The sequence below is a fragment of the Primulina eburnea genome, chromosome 16, assembly GCF_022965805.1.
Source record: "Primulina eburnea isolate SZY01 chromosome 16, ASM2296580v1, whole genome shotgun sequence".
NCBI lineage: Eukaryota > Viridiplantae > Streptophyta > Magnoliopsida > Lamiales > Gesneriaceae > Primulina > Primulina eburnea.
The window spans coordinates 3,179,176-3,197,359 of record NC_133116.1 but is presented as its reverse complement, the minus strand read 5'-3'; the positions used below and the strand labels follow the sequence as shown (position 1 = coordinate 3,197,359).

Below are 18,184 nucleotides of genomic sequence, written 5' to 3'. Positions count from 1 at the left end.
TTGAAAATAATGTTACATAAAAATTGAATTGATATTTGATAATAAAAATACATTATAAAAATAACATTTTCTTCCTACATAATTCTTAGAATAAATATTAAAAGAATATATTTTTTAATTAAAAAAATCATTAAAAATTAAAAGAATATATATTTAACTATTATACCTATAAAAGTGTAAAAAGAATAATAACGTTTTCATTGTAAATTTTCTATTATTTCATCTTTATACTAACTTTAAATATTTTATTCTTTTAATTTTCTTTCTACATGTTATTTTATGATTTTAATGCAATTTTGTAATTATATTTTAGTGTAGTTTCTAATTAAGTAATAAATCATAGTAGTACAAAAAAAATATAAGAAAAAATAATTATATATGTAATAATACAATAACATGATAAGTATATAATAATATGAAATTTAATAATAATATATTTATAATTTTTTAACTAAGAATTGAAAGTAAATAATTTAATAAATTATTTAGTATAATTTATATCAATAATCATGAATGTTAATATACTAATAATAGCATAAAATATGATTCTGATAGAAAAATTAAGATAGTTAGCTATAATAAAAAATTAAAATATTTTAGTAGCAATTTTTTTTAAAAAAAAATATATATCAGACAAGTGTTTTAGTGGAATCCTTCTTACAGAGGAAGAAGGGGGTATGAGCGTTTTTCTCAGAACATCTATAAAATTCCCGTTTCTTTGCTTTTCACAAGTTTTTACATTTCGAACTATATCTTGTTGTTTAAATTTCCAACCGGTTAAAAATATCATTAGAAATATTGAATCGTCTTCCATACTTTTCACGTGGTTCATATTCTAATCGTTTGAGAAAATCTTTCAACCGCCTCAAAACGATTGAAGACAAATTTTAATAGCATATATTTTTAAAAGAGTTTATTCACCCGATCTAATTCTTTTCTGATCCCAACAATATACAATCACTAAACACATACAAATACATAATATATATAATTGTAATTGATAGCTTGATGAAAAATATGAATTATATACTTTAAAAAAAATTATTTATGAACTAATGTATATGAAAATTAATTTATTTATGATATATAATTCTAAAGCAAAAGGTAAAAAAGTTCTGTATGAAGTTAAATAATATTTAAATTGAATATTATAGATTATATTTTGTAATCAATATTATTATTTAATTAGTTTGATAATATTTTGATGAGTTAGTTACAAATATTTTAAATTGCTAATTATTTGTCTTTACTGTGCTTCACTTATATAAATTATTATTCATGTATCTATAAAATCCATAATTTGGTTGATTTTTAGATTATTATAACATATACGTGGTGCTTAGATATATATTTTCAAAATTTGTTTCAGTTCAGTTCGTTCTATATATTATGCTCATTATAATTTATTATATAACATAAAATCAATTGCTTGAATTTTAATTTGAAAAATAATTTTGAAAGTAATTAAGGTATATAAGTTCTTAATTAATTTATTCGTCTAATATGACAAAAGACTAATCCAATATGTTAAGACTCATAAGAACTTTTCTCAGAAAATGGAGAGGTTTTATTGTTCGGCTTACAGCGAGAAATGAGCTTCCAAAATTGTATCCAAATGAAGAAAAAGAACTATTTACACTAAACTAAATATAGAAAAAATGTGTTTTACTAAAAGCGTGTTTTGTGAATCTTATTTTATGAACACAATATAAATAAAAAAAATGATTCAAATTAATTTTTTTAAAAAACAAATTTTAATTTTTATTAAATAATTAATATTCACGTGCGCTAGTATATTGAAATATTCAAACAAATATTACATTTAATTTTTGTCCTAAATCAAATAAATCAAACTAAACTACATGAAAATACTTATATCTACATCCAAATTGGCATCACTCGGAATCTTAGATGCCACCGATTTCTGTCCAAACAAAAGGTACATTTTCACAGGGTAGACAATCATAGTGATGAAATTTAAAATTTTTTGTATTCAATTACAGAGACATTACAAGTACATTTTTTGATATAATATAGACCATACTCTACTATGGGAATCAGATAAAAGTCCCAACTTTCAATTTTTCACGGTTGATTGGAGAATCATGACTATCATTTGATCAAATCCATGCTGAAATCCCAGAGTTTCTTTGCCACATCTGTGTCTCCAGCTTTCCCACTTGCTTTGGCCATGTTGTTGTCTGCAAAGTAGGCACCGGTCGTCCCCTTTATTTGTGGATGCAGCGCCAGATAACAAGTGGTTGAAGCACCCTTTATAAACCATGAAAGGTTAGAATTGCACTTTCAATCCGTCAAAACATGGTTAGTGGTTGGCCGCATACGTCAATGTAAAAAGACATCGGGTATGATAACTCATTGAATTATAAAAGAGGAGTGACTGGTTTTATTAGATAGTGCAATTAATTATTTTAACAATTTCTTAATCAGTCTAATAAATGAGTGAATACGAAGCAGTTACTAGCGAAGTATATGGTCTATAGCCTCATTCATGAAATGAGTATGAATACGAGCTAGTTATTAGCAAAGTATATCGTCTATCACCTCATTTATGAAGGCTCGTGGACTAGGGGTATGAAATTGACTTGGAATTAATGCATTACAATTTACAACTAGAAAAGAATGTTACCTGCTGAACATTTTTAAACAGCAATTTACCAAGTGTGCCGAGAAAACCTGTATCATGAAAAATTCTTGCACAGTAAGTTGGATAACGGATGAGTGTTTGCAGATTCCAAATAAATTTTGTGCAAAAACACGTTGCACTCTTTTTTTTGGTCTAAAACGAAATGAAGGAAATGTGAAGGGATCCAAGGTCCAAAGGGAGAGCATATATCTAGTCATTATGTCAACTGTCAAGTCGAGTAATATGGTGTTACCTTCAAATAAGCCAAGGTTTCCTCCCCAAACACCAAAGTGACGGAAAAGATTAGTCGTGACTACTCCGGGATGAACTGAATTTACCGATATTTCAACACCATCTTCCTGTTCAAGATCTATAAAAGATCAGAAATTCAAGAACATTCAGATATTTTGATACAAATCAGAAAAAATATGTAGGTCGATAAATAGCCTTAAATGTGTGCTAAATCAAGTCAAGAAACAGGGGAACTCTTCAAATATTATTTAAAACGTTTTAAAGCCAAAAAGCCATAAGTCCCACCCCTTGATTTTATTCCATCATGCCAATGTTAAAGGCATCACCTTTAAGCGTCTGGCCAATTCATTAGCATGCAGTAGATTAGCTAGTTTAGATTGACCATAAGCAAGCCACCTATTGTATCTGCAGACAGAGAATTGAGATTAAAAGTTCAAACATAACGATTTCCATAAAGAATCTGCTAAAAAGGCAAGACTTAGGTGCACCCTTCTTGATCATTAAGTCTCTCAAAGCGAATTCCCTCTCTATATGAAAATCGGTGAGCCTCTGATGAAACATTCACTATCCTTCCCTCCCTTTTCGTCTCACCAACCGTTCGTTTCATCGTGTCTAACAACAAATTCGTCAAAAGAAAGTGACCTGAAAAAAAAAATCGTTCTCAAATATTTCAATACCTGAAACTTAATATAGTTGGATTCAAAAAAATTCTTGCACATGGGCACACAAAACACATCTGAACAAGAGGTCTAGATACCTAGGTGATTGGTGGCGAACTGCAACTCTATATTGTCTTTAGATAGCGTGTACGGTGTTGCCATAATTCCTGCATTATTACTGACAGCGGAACATACAAAATCCATACTTAGAAAAATTTCATGCTAGATGCAAAATTCTACGCTTGACAGAAAAATGAACATGGCAGACACTGGGGAACAACCTCCCCTGTTTTGATATGTAGCTATGTGGCTCAATATTCTAAATGCCGGCTCTTATTTGTTAAATAGTTTTAAAGATTTTAATTACAATGATACCATCAGATATAACTTTATAGAGAAAGACACATGGTTTTACAGAAATGAGATATTTAGTGACAATCGTCCCTGTCAAACAAAGAATATAAATTCAAATCTGACGAATGATTCTTCTAAAAGCATATATTTCTACACCCAACATTCACCAAAACAAATTGAAGACAGGAGTCATAGGTGTGTAATGTGATCTACTTACATTAAAAGATTCAGTGGCTGTCCGGACGAAGTAAACTCGGACGCAAATTTTATAACAGATGCCATTGAACTGAGATCCAACTCCAATGCCTCTACTTTTGCTGCAGGAATTTCGTTAACTATTGCTTCTTTCACTTGTTTTCCAGTAGAAACATTCCTAGCACCCATTATGACATGCACGCCGCGCAATGCAAGAACTCGAGCAGTTTCTGAACCTATACCACTCGACGCCCCTGCAAGTGAAATAAGAGGATTTGAGCAAAACCAGTGGATGGAATGGCGCTGGCGGCAGTCTACAGAAGATATTTTAAATTTTATTTCTAAGTTTTATCCACAAAATAGACCAAACAATCAAGCCAGACAATTGTAGGTCCAACCTGATCCAGCTTCTAAATTTTTTGACTCATTTATAAGCTTATCATAAGTTTTCAAGTTCTAGCCCGACGCACTCACTGACCGCACCAGTTTCATTTTGCATTGTTCTTATCCAAAATCGAGTAAAAAATTTAGAAAATTACACAATGCCAAAGTTTTAATGGAAAAGTTTCGATATTATAACGATGCTCGGTGATTAAACTTGATCATCCCACGATTTCTTCACAAAAGAAAGATAGTTATAGCAATTAAATCACCAAAAAAAAAAAAAAAAAAAAATTGAAACCAGTAGGAAAACCAACATTTTCTTCTTTCAAAGCAGTAAAATCAAAACCGTGATATCATCCTCATGCTTAACCTGTAACAATGGCAGTGAGCCCGGACCCATCAATTCCATTGGTAACTTCTTCAGCAGTAGACGAAGAAGAAAACCCAGATGTCCCATTCCTTCTAAACAGCCACATTTGCTGAGATAAATCACTCCCGCTCACAATCTTTCTCGAATTTGGAATGGGAGTACACAGAAACAGCCGGTGAAATTTTGAACAAATGACGTTCATAAAGTAATGTGTTGGATGAGTGGAAAAATGCCGAGAAAGTGGATTGCACGCGTGGATTAGAGGGGAAGGGAGACGTGTGTAAGCAATTTGTGGCATATTTTGATTTCCAAATAGAAAAATCTTAAACTAGGAAGTAACTTGACAACCTCAACCAAATTGATGAAAATATAATATAAAATAACTTTGACTATCAAGCTTGCTCACATTTATTGATATTTATATAAGTACACTATTATTTTAAATGATTGATAAAATAATTGCAAAGACAAAATATCTGGAGTGGCGATTGAGGTAAACCAAATAATTGGACAAATTTTATGTGGAACAATACCATGATTTATGTTGATGTTCAATAGCACAGTTCGCTTATTTTTGTTCACTAATTGATGTTCCATTGCACCATTGCAAGGGAAAACAAATCAAAGAAAGTAATAAAGATCTAGATTGAATTACAATCCTCGACCCCTTTAGTCCATGTAAAAATAAAAGAGCGACAATGAGAATGGGAGCACGACTGTCGACTCTCCAAACAATAACAAGACTCAATTTATTTAAAGCATAAATCTTGCTTTCCGTCCTTTCGCCCATGTAAAAAATAAAAATAATGACGGACCTAATTCCTTACCAAAACTTACTCCAATATTGAGACAGAAGATCTCTGGTAAAACGGAACCTCTGCTAGAAAGGGCGATTACGTAAAACACTACACAAGCTGATTATACTCCTGTATACTAGACAACACCTTTTTCTTTCGGTCTGTATTTAATTCGCAAACCCTTGTCCGGTTTTGTCCTGGGCGTCACACCTTGATAATGTATGCCGAGCCGGTTCTCAATGTTACCAAGAAGACTAATTTCTCCAAGAATTGATGCTTGAGTGGCCATTTTGTCAGAGTTTCCAGGAGTTTCTGGTCCAGAAGCAAGTACTAATCTCACGTGGTCCGCAGATATAGCTTCCTTCCATCCTTCACAACAAACAACAGAAAATCAGGGAAAACGGAAATTTTGCAAGTGCAAATTGTCAAGATGACGCGAGAAGGAACGGCGAAAACAGTAAAATTACGCGTACTCTGTGCAAGAAATTCTTTAGCTGTAATGCTGGAGAATGGTGCATCTTGTTGAGGGGTTTCGCCTGAAAGTAGGCAGGTGTCCTTTCCAATGTCACAATCATCGTCATCCTCTATCGAGTGTGATGGTACACATCTTTCACTGGATGAAAATCTATCATTCATACTCAATATACCACACATCACGCCTGGTTCCTCGCCACCGCTCTCAACTGGGGAGGTACTTATATCTTCACCTTTGGTGCCAGACTGGACACTGTCTCCTTTAGTTAGTTCCTCCACCATAATATTCTTGTTGAGGATGGCATGCTCCATGCTAGGAGTGCCTATCGATTCATCTGGATGGCACTCATGTTTCCGTGAATCACAAACTTTTAGTGCGACAGAAATAGAACCAATCATCACCTCACTGTCAGTATCCTCTGTTTGGCAACCAATCTCTCCTGGCATCGCTGCTTTCGAGCTCTCCCCAGCATTATTTGGTTTAAATTTTCTGGTCCAAACTTTGTTCCCATTAACTAGAGCCTGGCCTTTGGTATGTCGGAGCTTCTGTGTAGCTTCCGGTTTTAATGCTTGAAGATTTTTCCTAACGACAAAGCCATTCCGACCGGCCTTGTGTGATTTTGGAACCTGCCAATTATTGATAGCAACATGCTGATGATCATTCACACCAGGTCCAATTGTCTGAAAATCGTCTAGTATTATACGTTCGGTGTTAAAATCCAACTGTGCTTCAATATCTGTTTCTTCTTCTTTGTTACAATTCTGTAAGGAGTCTAAGTAGGACTGGATAAAATTGTCCGCATTTGGTGAAATTGAATTAGAATCAGATGGGGATGGAGTTGCCGCAGATGCTTCAGCCAAAATTGGTCCATTTACTGCATCAACAGTCACATTCAAGTACCCATTCCCCTCGTATAAGTGTTCCTTATATTTTTGTTCCTTTTGACGAAGCTTTTTTTGTTTTTTCCTCTCCAAAAGCTCCGCTTGCCTATCAAAAACCACAACCAGAATGAGTAAATACGGTTATAATGCCATCAGCACTCAAAATAAGTCATGTCTCAATTATGTAAATGAAGCGAAGTGAAATTTAAGATACGTTAAGGTCTTGCTGAGTGACTCCAATACCAAAAGCACATCACGGCAAATAGATTTTAAAAAAGACTCCATGGCTCGTGCTTTTTAACAAATAACACAAGCATCAATGATAGGAGAAAAGCTATGTTCATTTTAGAACGAATCCCACCTTGCCTCCTAACCTTATAAGTTATAACTCATGCATAGTTAACCCCCTCGCACTCTTAAATCAGTTTTACCTCTCCCAGATATATCAATACACACTTAACCCCTTATATTACTAATTGCACCAAATGTCCTCCCATATTATTAACTAACCTCCAATGTAGCTCATTTTTAAAATTAATTTAAAAACTAGATATTTGATTTTTTTTTAAAAATATTTAATATATATTAAGATTCATTGATATTTTTGAATAAAAAACATGACTATAGCTACATCAGTATCTATAATTAAAAATATTTGATGAACTACAATTTTATTAATGACGTCAATGAATAGAATAACTAGAAATGTATGAGGGGTACTTCAAAAAAACAATAATGGGGTAAATTGAATCAATTAGTAATGCAACACAGTTGGACTCGAGGGGATTAATTGGATCAACACTTCTAACACTAACAAAAAAAGAGGTAATACGGTTACAACCCCAACATCCAAGAAATTCTCCAATGTAGGAGGTAAATTCCAAGAACAGATTAATTATTAATTATAAAATTTACCAAAGAAGCCCAAAAGAAACTATCTTAGTTTATATGTTTTAGGAAACATTTACATGACAAGACCAGCGACACAATACAGTACTCAAGACCAACTACATAGAACAAAGAAAAAACTGATTAGACATCATAGCCATCACACTCATTGAGTAATACCAATAATTAACAGCCAAAATCCAAATAACTATTTTCTGTGAAGTAGAGGAAAGGCACAGAATTATTAGCAGTAAAAGACATGCAATTAGAATGAAGGTTAACTCCAAAGGCATAACAATGCCACAACACATACATACATGTATAATATAGTAAAACACATATACAAATATCACATTACATGCATACACACACAAGAGAAAGCGAGAGATGTAAGTACACGGTTTCATGCACAATTCATGTCAATTGCGCAATACCTTTTTTGAGCAGCTTCTTCCTCCTCGACAAGCAGCTTGTGGCATCTCAAAGCCTCTGCATCTTTGTCCGCAACCCATGCTTTCACCTGGTTACGAAAGCATGAGCCATATATATTGTACATCATATTAAGTTACTCAAGAGACAAGACTGAGCCAATAGACTAAGGTATGACTTTGTCCAATGGAAGGACAATATTCTTCAATAATAAACCACCAATCCACCTCCAAAAGAAGAAAAGGGTTTATGATAGAATCCCTCATGGTTGGTTGGTATGTGGTTAGGCCCGTTACAGAAAATAGACATTTTAAGGATTTTGTTTCTGCTTTTCATGCAGTTATATTTGGGTTAGTTTTCCTTCAAAGATCCTCACAATTTCAAGTTCTTCAAGACAACCATACAACCACAAAATTACTAGCTTTCAGAGTGCACATTGTGAGATAAACTAGAAGTCATTCAGTGGTACCTAAACACAGTAACAAATGACGAAGGGATGGACGAAGAGTGAATACCAGCTGCAGTTCAAAGAGGAATCCAGTGCAAGCAACTAAATTCTTCAGCTCAAGGCTATTTTTAGCCGCTTCTACATCAAAAACATATTTTTGTACAGAATCAGCGGTGCCAGCACATAAAAATGTTCTCTCGCTGGCATTATCAAGAATGCTGAACAACTCCTGAGAGGATATTGGCAGCCTGGGAGGCTTAGCATGAATAATGTCCTGAGAACGAAGTTTCACTAAGGAAAAAAATAACAAAAGAAAAAAAGACATTGATAGCAGTGTAGAGAAGGCAGGGACGATTGAACAGGTGGCAGTATAGCGTACAAATATGCCTCCTCAGTCCTCACTCACCAATAATGCAGAGCCAGCTTTCACATAAACTGGCGGAAGAGTCCACAACCCTGGTTTGCGAAGAGAGGATGCCAAAGCCCTTACTATCGACGATCCGGGAATATCCTGAACAATGACATACTAGCTCAACCAGTGAATATTATAAGAAGGTCCAATAATTCCACAAAAAATAAGGAAGGATATCACACTATTAGATCATTTATTGGGAGACCATGTTATTCTTTAAATAATTCAAAGGATTAGGAAGGCGATAAAGTTTGCAATACTTTAAAGAAAAATTATATTTGCTCACAATGAAGACATTGAAACCATTCACAGATAGATAAAAACAACCTAAGGAAGACAAGATCCCATATTTCAAACTCAATTTATGAAACCGGCTATTGAAATCCTTAGATAGTTGCCTAGTACTATCGTGCTTCTGGTAGCAAATCAATTGTGATGTGATCTTAACTATGACCCACAATCAAATAATGGTGGAGCATCTAAATGCCTTGATTCTCATAAATTAAAGATGATGAAAGAATCTGAGGATCAAGATATTGACAATTTGAAGAAATTCAAGAAATGGAAAGATTATGCTTGGAAGTTTAAGCTATTTGATTAACGGGCCTGTTGAATTATTTGATTTAGTTGAATGCCTATTTTGTTAGTTTATGAGTTTCAATCTTGTTTATTTCTTTTACTTTTAAGTTTTTTCGTTGCAAGTTAAAGAGTTTCCTAGTTGTTTAAGATGTCCTTATTTAAAAGGTTTCCTAGTTATTTAGGTTTCCTTATTTAAATGGTTACTTAGATGTAGTATTGATTGTCTATACTCTATAAATACTCTATTCCGTTGTCAATAAATTAATAACCTTTTTCATACAATTTGTGAGCTTTGCGCTCGTTTTTCTCTTACACATGAAACACACAAAAAAACAAGTTTATCAAAGTTTTCAACTTTGTGGGCCTTCGTCGACTTATCGTTCTTAGGTTCTCAGAGACAAGTTCTTTGTGGCTTTATGGTTTGTTGCATGTTTCTTCTTATTGCTTTGGTTCCTACCTCATTTATGGGCAACGGGTCAAAACACGTCATTGAAGCTAACTTTGAGTTCTTGGTATTTTGTTACAATTTCGATATCGGGTTTCATTGGAGTTGTTTGGGTTCATATGTCTCGTAGGATATTGTGTTCATCACGTTGTTGTCGGTTCTCTATCACATCGTCAGTGATTTTTGACAATCTCAAAAACTGCATAATATTGCAACTATTTTCAGATTCACAAACACAGTCAACAGCAGCAATGAAACAGAACACAAAATGACACAATGAAACAGAGCACGACAGTGCACAGAGTCACATTTAGAAATGGTTTTAACTTCGTGGCACTTCCTGTTGAGTGTATCTATATCAATATGTATACTAAATGAGTTATATGGTGCTAAGGAATATCCTAGAACTATCACAAATGCAACACTGCACCCTGTCAAAGCACAAGGATCATAACATAATAATGGTAGAAATGAGAAAGAAAGATAATCAGGTAGACTTTCTATAAGAAGCTAGTAGATTCTGATCATCGTATATAAAATTCATGAACAAACAAATTATTTTCATGCCCCCGCGTAATTACAGGTAAAGAAGCCAAATGCCGTTTTCTCAGAATATACAAGAAAAAATCCATCGACTTCCAAATCCCGTCAGTACTCAGCCAAGAAAAATTTCTATGAAAGGAGAAAGTATCAAAGTTCAAACCATTTCATAAAAGAATCTGTAGAAATGTAAGCCTGAATGCCTGATACAATATCTACAAATCTACATGTTCCCAATTGGAAGAATATTTTTTACAAAATGAATAGTTCACCTTCGTTAAAGTTCTTTTCTTTTTTGGGATTAACCCAGAATAAAGGTAGTTCAGCTAAAAGGTCCAGATCGTTCAACTTCGAAGTCCAGGTTAGATTTTCTTACCATGTACAACATTGGCTTATCATCAAAGAAAGCAATTTTCTCAGCATGATGCAGACGCAGACAATTAAACATAAGGTCGAACGTTGTGCAAAAGAAACATAACAACACTCATAGAAAAAGAATTTAGATGGCAATTACCTTTAGTATCACATCACTTAACGACACTATTTCCATGGACTCCTTCAGAGATAGCTGTGGAGATAACATGAAATTATTTAATAATGGTGAAATAAAAAAGAAACAAATGCAACAGGGGAAGGTAATCTATTACCTTATCCCAAAAAGCAGCCAATAAATCCCTATTTTTGTGAGATTCCTGCATAATGTTAAATCGAGAATAAGAAATATCTGAGAAACGAAAACTCGGAAAAATCAATTACAGCCTGTCTTCACCAATTTAGACATCTAAGGCTCACCACAATATGCTAGGAGAACGTAACACTTAGGAAAATATGTCATACAAGAATCACATACGTAATTAATACTATCACAAAACATGAAAGGTCAAGAATTCATCAAAAGGCTGCCATATTCCACAATTTTTCATTAAATCTTGTAAAAATCATACAACCTTATCCACATTCAGAGACCGACGGTGTACGCGAATGTGTCTCCTGTAGTTAATTGGCGAACAGAACTCTCGGGAACACTTCTCACACTTCTGCATCTGAACTTTAACAGGAGTAAGCAAGGGCCAACCAGGAAGATCTGTAAGAAAGTAGAAAGAGAGAATTAATAAGCAAACTAGAGCAGCTGTTGATAACTTGATGATATCCAGTGATTTTTCATGGGTCGATAGCTTACAGGCTATAGAAACATAAGAGCATTACATGAAAATAGATAAGACTTAAATTATTTACCCACCTGGCTGATCTAAGGAATGAAGCAACTGAATCCACTGTACTGGGCTGTCCCCAGTTCTTGAAAAGGGAAGAATAGGTTCCTTTCCAACAGCTTGTCTGATGAAACTGTTAAGGGAATCATTACCTCCATCTGATTCCATTGCATTGAGACTTCCACTGGTGCAGAGATTTGCAACAGACATCTGAGATTCAACTACAATCAGATCATGCGGTGGCACTGCACGGATATAAGATTGCATGATCATACATGGAAGAGAGAGAAAAATTCATGGACTCACTTGAACAAAGAGAAGAGCGGAGTGTCAATTGACTTAACCAAACAATGCAGCTATGATAAAAAATTCAAATTGCAGTGAGAATTATTTAATTTGTACAGCCAAACCCGTCATCTCATGAATAGGAGAAGGTCGAATTTGATTTTCGAGAGTCGTGTAAAATAAGGATTCATAATGGCCCGATTAGTTGAATAGCTAATATCATAAAACAAGACTTCACTGAATGGACATACGCAGAGAAATAGTGCCGTTGCAACATGAAGGAAAAGCTTGGGCAAAACAATCAAGAGAACCAAGTATCAAAGGTTTATACGGAAAATCTAATGCATTTTAACCCAGATGAAAATCAAGTCAAATTTTCTTTGTAGACAAGCACAAATTTTAATTGCCTCCGGAAGCAGTATGAGGATTAGATGGTGTGTAAGGGTACATCAAAGGATGTTAACGTTTTGAATATAGCTTCATCTTCTGCAACGCGATAAACATTAATAACAGATAACCAGAAGTTTTCAACATAACTATTTTAAGTTTCACAACTGGCCATTGACCGATATAAAGTTTATGACATTCCTATAGCATACAGAAGATCATCTGAAAATAAAGAGGCCTACTATGAGTGTGTTCAGATAGAAAAGGTGAACTAAGGAATGATTTTTAGAAAATTGTTTCTTCAGGCAAGTTGTTTAAAAAGCCTTTGTGTCCAACAAGAACTGATTCTGCTGCATGAACAATTAAAAAAACAATGTTTAATAGAGTAATTTTGTAAGCTCGATGTTTTTACTAGCCCTATAGCTAAGAAATGTACTAACAAGTAGATGTGCATGTCTGCTCACCCACCACCCGGCAATAAATATTTAGTGAATCGCAAATATTAGGAATCAGATTTTCCCATTTGCACAAACAAACACAACACAATCATATCACCAGCATATATAATCAGCAAATAAAAGTAGCCGAACCCCACGATCTTCTTTCCTCCTTGACCATCCCACCCCCACAAAAGAAGTTCCTGATGATCCTTGCCACAATCTTATGTGTCAAGTAATTCGATGAAGTAAATCATTTTAACTAGGCTACACTCGAGCAAAATTCTACATAGAAAACCTAGAACCACGACATAAAACTTTCCCTTCAACGAAAGGGCGGAAAAGAAAACCATTAAAAACAAATCCACTGCACACGCGCAAACAACCTCATTGAACTCGGACAAATAAACGAGCAACGTACGGAAAGATTCAATTCAAGAATAATAACAAAATCAAATAGACAGATAAATAAACAATCAGCAATGACAAAATTGGCCGCGACCAAAAATGAAGGAGAAAAATTAGCAACATATGCTAGGGTTCATGAGATCACGTGATCTGCGATCCGCATGTAACCTACAGTTCATAAGAGTGAAAAGAATCACGTACCGGTCCAGTTAACTTACAGGAGGATCGCCGGCAACAGGTGAAACGTTGCTCATCAACTGAGGCGTCGTCCTCGAATTTGTTGGTATGAATCTATTACCTAAACGACAGATGAAAGGAGTCGGCGAAGGTTTTCAGAGAGAGAAATGAAATGAGGTGGGAATGGGGACATGAAATTAGGAGAATATATATATATATATATATATATATATATATATATATATATATATATATATACTATAGACCAGCCCTCTTTCTTTTTTCCCCCATAGGTTTCGTATTCTAAGACCAAACAGATGAGTACATTAGTGAAGTGAAAATTGTTTATTGCATAGTTTTGAAAATTGTTTAGATTTATTAATGTCCTGGTTTATATATCTGGAATAATTATCACTTAACACAATGAAATTAGTTAGTTTAATGTTCTCATGTTCTATAATAACACAGTAAAAATATATGTGAATATGGATCAATGGTCAAATGTTCGATTTCTCTTACCAATATTTTCTTAGACGATCCTATCACATATGAATTGATCAATGTGGTTTTATCTAACTAGAGTGATTTGCAGGTGTGTATATATATATATATATATATATTTATAATAAAAAAATTATATCAGAAAATATTTTTTTTAATGAATATCAGTAAGTTGGCGAAGTGTTTTGGATTTTCTCAAAACAACTGCATTCCCCCATTGTTACTTTCTTACTTTACAATTTCTATCTATTCTAATATTTATTTCAATTTCAGTATGGATTCCCAAAAAGGCTGGATTTTGATTATTATTCTACATAAAATACATATTCCAAAAATCTTTTGCTCGTGTCATAAATGATAAATCAACCCCGAAAGCCAAATGGTCCTCCTGTATGCTTTTTCTAAAATAAAATATTTTAATAAAAATATTCCTGAAGATTTAAACGGGCCAGGTTCATTCTTTTATGGGTGCGCTTTTTTGTAAATGCGTTAAATATGAGCTTAGGCCCAGGAACACCAGACGGTTTGGCTCGGCCCATGTCAATAATTGGTTCGAAAATAAATATCCATGAATCTGGGGGCCAATTCAGTAATGTACATAAAAGAAAAGGGGATACAGTAAATATTCGTTTGCTTAAATTCATTTCGTTTTCACAGTCGGAACATCTTTCTTTCTCTGCTTGCAAAGATTTCAAGTCAAAGGTGATCTCACTCTCCGAAGATACCTAGATGTAACTATTTGCTGAATTTTCAATGACGTGTCGTTGATTTTTGCCGGAAGATGTTCACGTTTTCAGCGTTTTATTTATCTTTCATGCGCGCGTGTTTTTTTAATTTACATCATTGTTGATTATGTGGTGAGTTGATTCCAATTCTGTAGAGGTGTTTTTGTGTTTTTAAGATTTTCACCTCTCTTTTTTTTTACTCTGGATTTCGTAGCTTTACTGTGATTTCTTGCTTTTTCTCGCTCGTGATTATTTGTGAGTGAACGAGAATTAACTAAAATTTAGTTTCTTTTCGTCTGCGCTTGAACGCGAATTATCTACAGGGTTTTTAAATTTAGTGATAAATTGCTGAAACGGTCTTAATGATCTTATTTTCTTATAAAGAAAAGTAGAAAAGGAGGGAGGAATGTGCTAATTTGTGTGGTGTTTTTTTGCAGTCTTGTGGATGTGTTGTCAATGTAAATCTTATTCTCCGAGACCCTATACTTTGGCATTATGCGTGCGACTTTGATTCTTTGCAGGAAATTCTTGCGTCAGACATCGTGGGGATAAAAACTCCTGTTTTCTTTGCAGTTAGTGTTTTCCAGAAATCATGCCTATGGTTTCCAAAGAGACTAATTGGATTTTAACTGAGCCTGATTGTTGGCCACTGTCTTTTTGAAGTTATTAGACTCGGGTTTCATAAATTGTTAGTTTATTTCCTAGATGGAGCCACTCTGGAAACTTGTTTATTTGCTGGAACTGCCTTCAATCATTCTACTAATCACCTGCCGTAGCAGTGACATATGCTTCTGCTTCTAGAGCTCTAAGTTATGGAAAGGAAATGGAGCGAAACCGTGACCTATCAGAAGCTTCCATTACTTTGGACAGCTCTCAGGCTCTGATGATCCCAATAGTGAGCTCTTGCAGCTTGCTTATTATGTTTTATTTGTTTTCCTCAGTCTCTCAAATTCTTACCGTTTTTACCACAGTTGCGTCAGCATCAGCCCTATACTTTTGCTTGTCGCCATATGTTGCTCACATCAAGTCACAGTTCAGTTTGTCAGACCCACATGTATCTCAGTGCTGTTCCAAGCCACTTACCCGTATCCAAAGTCTTTTGTTGTTTATCTGCATTGCTTTAGTTATGGCATGGATTGTATCTGGGCACTGGATATTGAACAATATTTTGGGTATCTCTCTTTGCATTGCCTTTGTCAGCCATGTTCGACTTCCCAATATCAAGATATGTGCAACGCTTCTTTTTTGTCTGTTCTTGTATGATATATTCTGGGTCTTCTATTCTGAGAGAATTTTCGGTGCTAACGTCATGGTATCGGTTGCAACTCAACAAGCGTCTAATCCGGTACATACAGTGGCTGATAGTTTGAGTCTTCCGGGGCTACAGTTGATTACGAAAAAACTAGAGTTGCCTGTCAAGATTGTGTTCCCCAGAAATATGTTAGGCAGTGCAGCACCTGGGAACAATGCTTCCGAATACATGATGCTTGGTCTTGGAGACATGGTAAGATATGTTGTTTATATGTTCCTGGTGATTTAGATTTATATCATCTGGTTGCTTGCCTGGTGCGGCGCAGCTGGAGACTGTTTAAATACTTTCAGATTTGAGTTAAGTGTGTTTTGGTTCACGGTGTGTGAGCTGACTCTACTGGTCCTGTGGTATCATATAGTTAAAAATCATCTCGATCTTACCACTATTGTGCTAATGTCTTTCTTTTGCATTATTTTAAAGTAATTTGGTGTCTGTAGTTTGACTAATCTTCACTGACCTTTATCCACATTAACCAAAATTTGTCCATGGCTTCAATAGATACCAGTGTTTATGGACATATGATGCCATAGTGAAAACTCACACGGCTTTTCCATAGCCTCGTAGTCTCGTATTTTGTTCAAGTCGCTCTCCAGAAATGCAGAGCATATTAAGCATCTTATTGCTGAGAGATGCTAAAAGTATAATGAACGTTTTAAACCATTACTCACATCTTTATTTTTTAATATACCGGTCACCTTCACTGTATTTTGGCTCTGAAAGCATGAGTTTACAGCATCCTACTACCTTTTCCGGCATAATTTGTGTATTGCTTTTGTATACATTGCGTGACAATAATTTGAGCTCTTGCTATGTTTATTATTTTTGCAGGCTATTCCATCTATGCTTTTAGCTATGGTTCTCGGTTTTGATCATCGAAAAAGCAGGGATTCTGCCACTTCCTTCGATGTACAATCTTCAAAGGGTTTCAAGTACTTTCCACACGCGCTTACTGGGTATGCCATAGGACTGGTAGCCGCACTAGCAGCTGGCATTTTGACTCGCTCACCTCAACCAGCTCTTTTGTATCTGGTATGTACAGACACTATACTATAGACTGTTGAAACTAAGGTGAAATTCAAAATTTTAAACTGTATTAGGAGTTCCAACATTGCCTTTCGATTTAGACTTGAACTATTGTGCTTAGATATTATCCGACTTCGCCTTTCAATTCTTAGCAATTTTGCGACGAATGCAGGTGCCTTCCACCCTGGGACCCGTAATCGTTCGCTCTTGGGTCAAGAAGGACCTGGCTGAGCTGTGGGAGGGAAATTCGATAAATGTAGATGAGAAAGCCCATCTAACAGTGCCCTGATACTTATATTTGGCCTCAATCTGTCCGCCCTCGGGGATGTTGGAAACTCGAAAAATATAAATGGGTGCGATTTGGTCCAACTTGATCTCAAATTGGAATATGATAAAACATCTAGTAGTATGGCATGTACTGAGGCCAGCTGAGGAAATTTATATTGGGGACAAGACTTGAATACTATTTTATGCTATTTTGAAAGATAATTATAATGATTTGTTCACAGATGAAAGATAATTATAATGATTTGTTCACAGAAATCGCCCGCGATAATCTTCGTAATTGAAAGAAACCAAAAGAATCGCCAAGGAGTAGAATCCTAGGACGTAACCTTCGAGCGATAGAATCCGACAAGTTATATGGTCATATTATTATACTATTCTAGCTAAGTTTCAACGAGGGGTTCATCTTCCGGGACAACGTCACTAAAATATCAGGCAAAATGGAACGGTGAAGAAAAATAAATAAATTTATATGAAATCGAAACTAAGACATACGAGTTGGATAATTTTATTTAAACATGATGGGAAGTAGATTTAAAATTAAATGTTTATTTTCTTAAAAAAATATATCATTAGGTTTATTTGATTTTTTTAGAAAAATGAAATAATTTCATTAATCAAACCAGCAAGTCAAGGGATGGAGAGGCCGAAGGAATAGCATAATTGCTTCTAAGAAATCGA

The 18,184-nt window shown here is 34.7% G+C and overlaps 3 protein-coding genes across 6 annotated transcripts; 1 reads left to right on the top strand and 2 right to left on the bottom strand.

Annotated features, from left to right (window-relative positions):
* Nucleotides 1–1,921: 1,921 nt before the first annotated feature.
* LOC140817490 (short-chain dehydrogenase TIC 32, chloroplastic-like) lies at nucleotides 1,922–5,194 on the bottom strand. The gene is made up of 8 exons (XM_073177205.1): nucleotides 4,859–5,194; nucleotides 4,127–4,358; nucleotides 3,654–3,733; nucleotides 3,385–3,538; nucleotides 3,223–3,301; nucleotides 2,898–3,003; nucleotides 2,648–2,694; nucleotides 1,922–2,271 (listed from the first exon to the last, which is right to left on the bottom strand). The coding sequence occupies exons 1-8, from the start codon at nucleotides 5,154–5,156 to the stop codon at nucleotides 2,113–2,115; spliced, it is 1,155 nt and encodes a 384-aa protein (XP_073033306.1). The 5' UTR covers nucleotides 5,157–5,194; the 3' UTR covers nucleotides 1,922–2,112.
* A 290-nt stretch (nucleotides 5,195–5,484) lies between these two features.
* LOC140817488 (uncharacterized) lies at nucleotides 5,485–13,842 on the bottom strand. Of its 4 annotated transcripts, none has more exons than XM_073177201.1 (10): nucleotides 13,699–13,842; nucleotides 11,993–12,173; nucleotides 11,700–11,836; nucleotides 11,400–11,444; nucleotides 11,267–11,320; nucleotides 9,183–9,287; nucleotides 8,844–9,050; nucleotides 8,334–8,419; nucleotides 6,129–7,117; nucleotides 5,485–6,024 (listed from the first exon to the last, which is right to left on the bottom strand). In XM_073177201.1, the coding sequence occupies exons 1-10, from the start codon at nucleotides 13,732–13,734 to the stop codon at nucleotides 5,792–5,794; spliced, it is 2,073 nt and encodes a 690-aa protein (XP_073033302.1). In that variant the 5' UTR covers nucleotides 13,735–13,842; the 3' UTR covers nucleotides 5,485–5,791. The 4 variants fall into 4 exon arrangements, with proteins under 4 accessions (XP_073033302.1, XP_073033303.1, XP_073033305.1 ...); XM_073177202.1 differs by having other exon boundaries at nucleotides 11,993–12,208; nucleotides 13,682–13,840; XM_073177204.1 differs by having other exon boundaries at nucleotides 13,682–13,840.
* Nucleotides 13,843–14,806: 964 nt separating this feature from the next.
* Nucleotides 14,807–17,727, top strand: LOC140816704 (signal peptide peptidase-like 1). The gene is given in 5 exon segments (XM_073176114.1): nucleotides 14,807–14,889; nucleotides 15,405–15,651; nucleotides 15,653–16,387; nucleotides 17,024–17,224; nucleotides 17,391–17,727. Coding segments are annotated over 4 exon segments (1,116 nt in total). The 5' UTR covers nucleotides 14,807–14,889; nucleotides 15,405–15,588; the 3' UTR covers nucleotides 17,508–17,727.
* The last annotated feature ends 457 nt before the right edge of the window (nucleotides 17,728–18,184 follow it).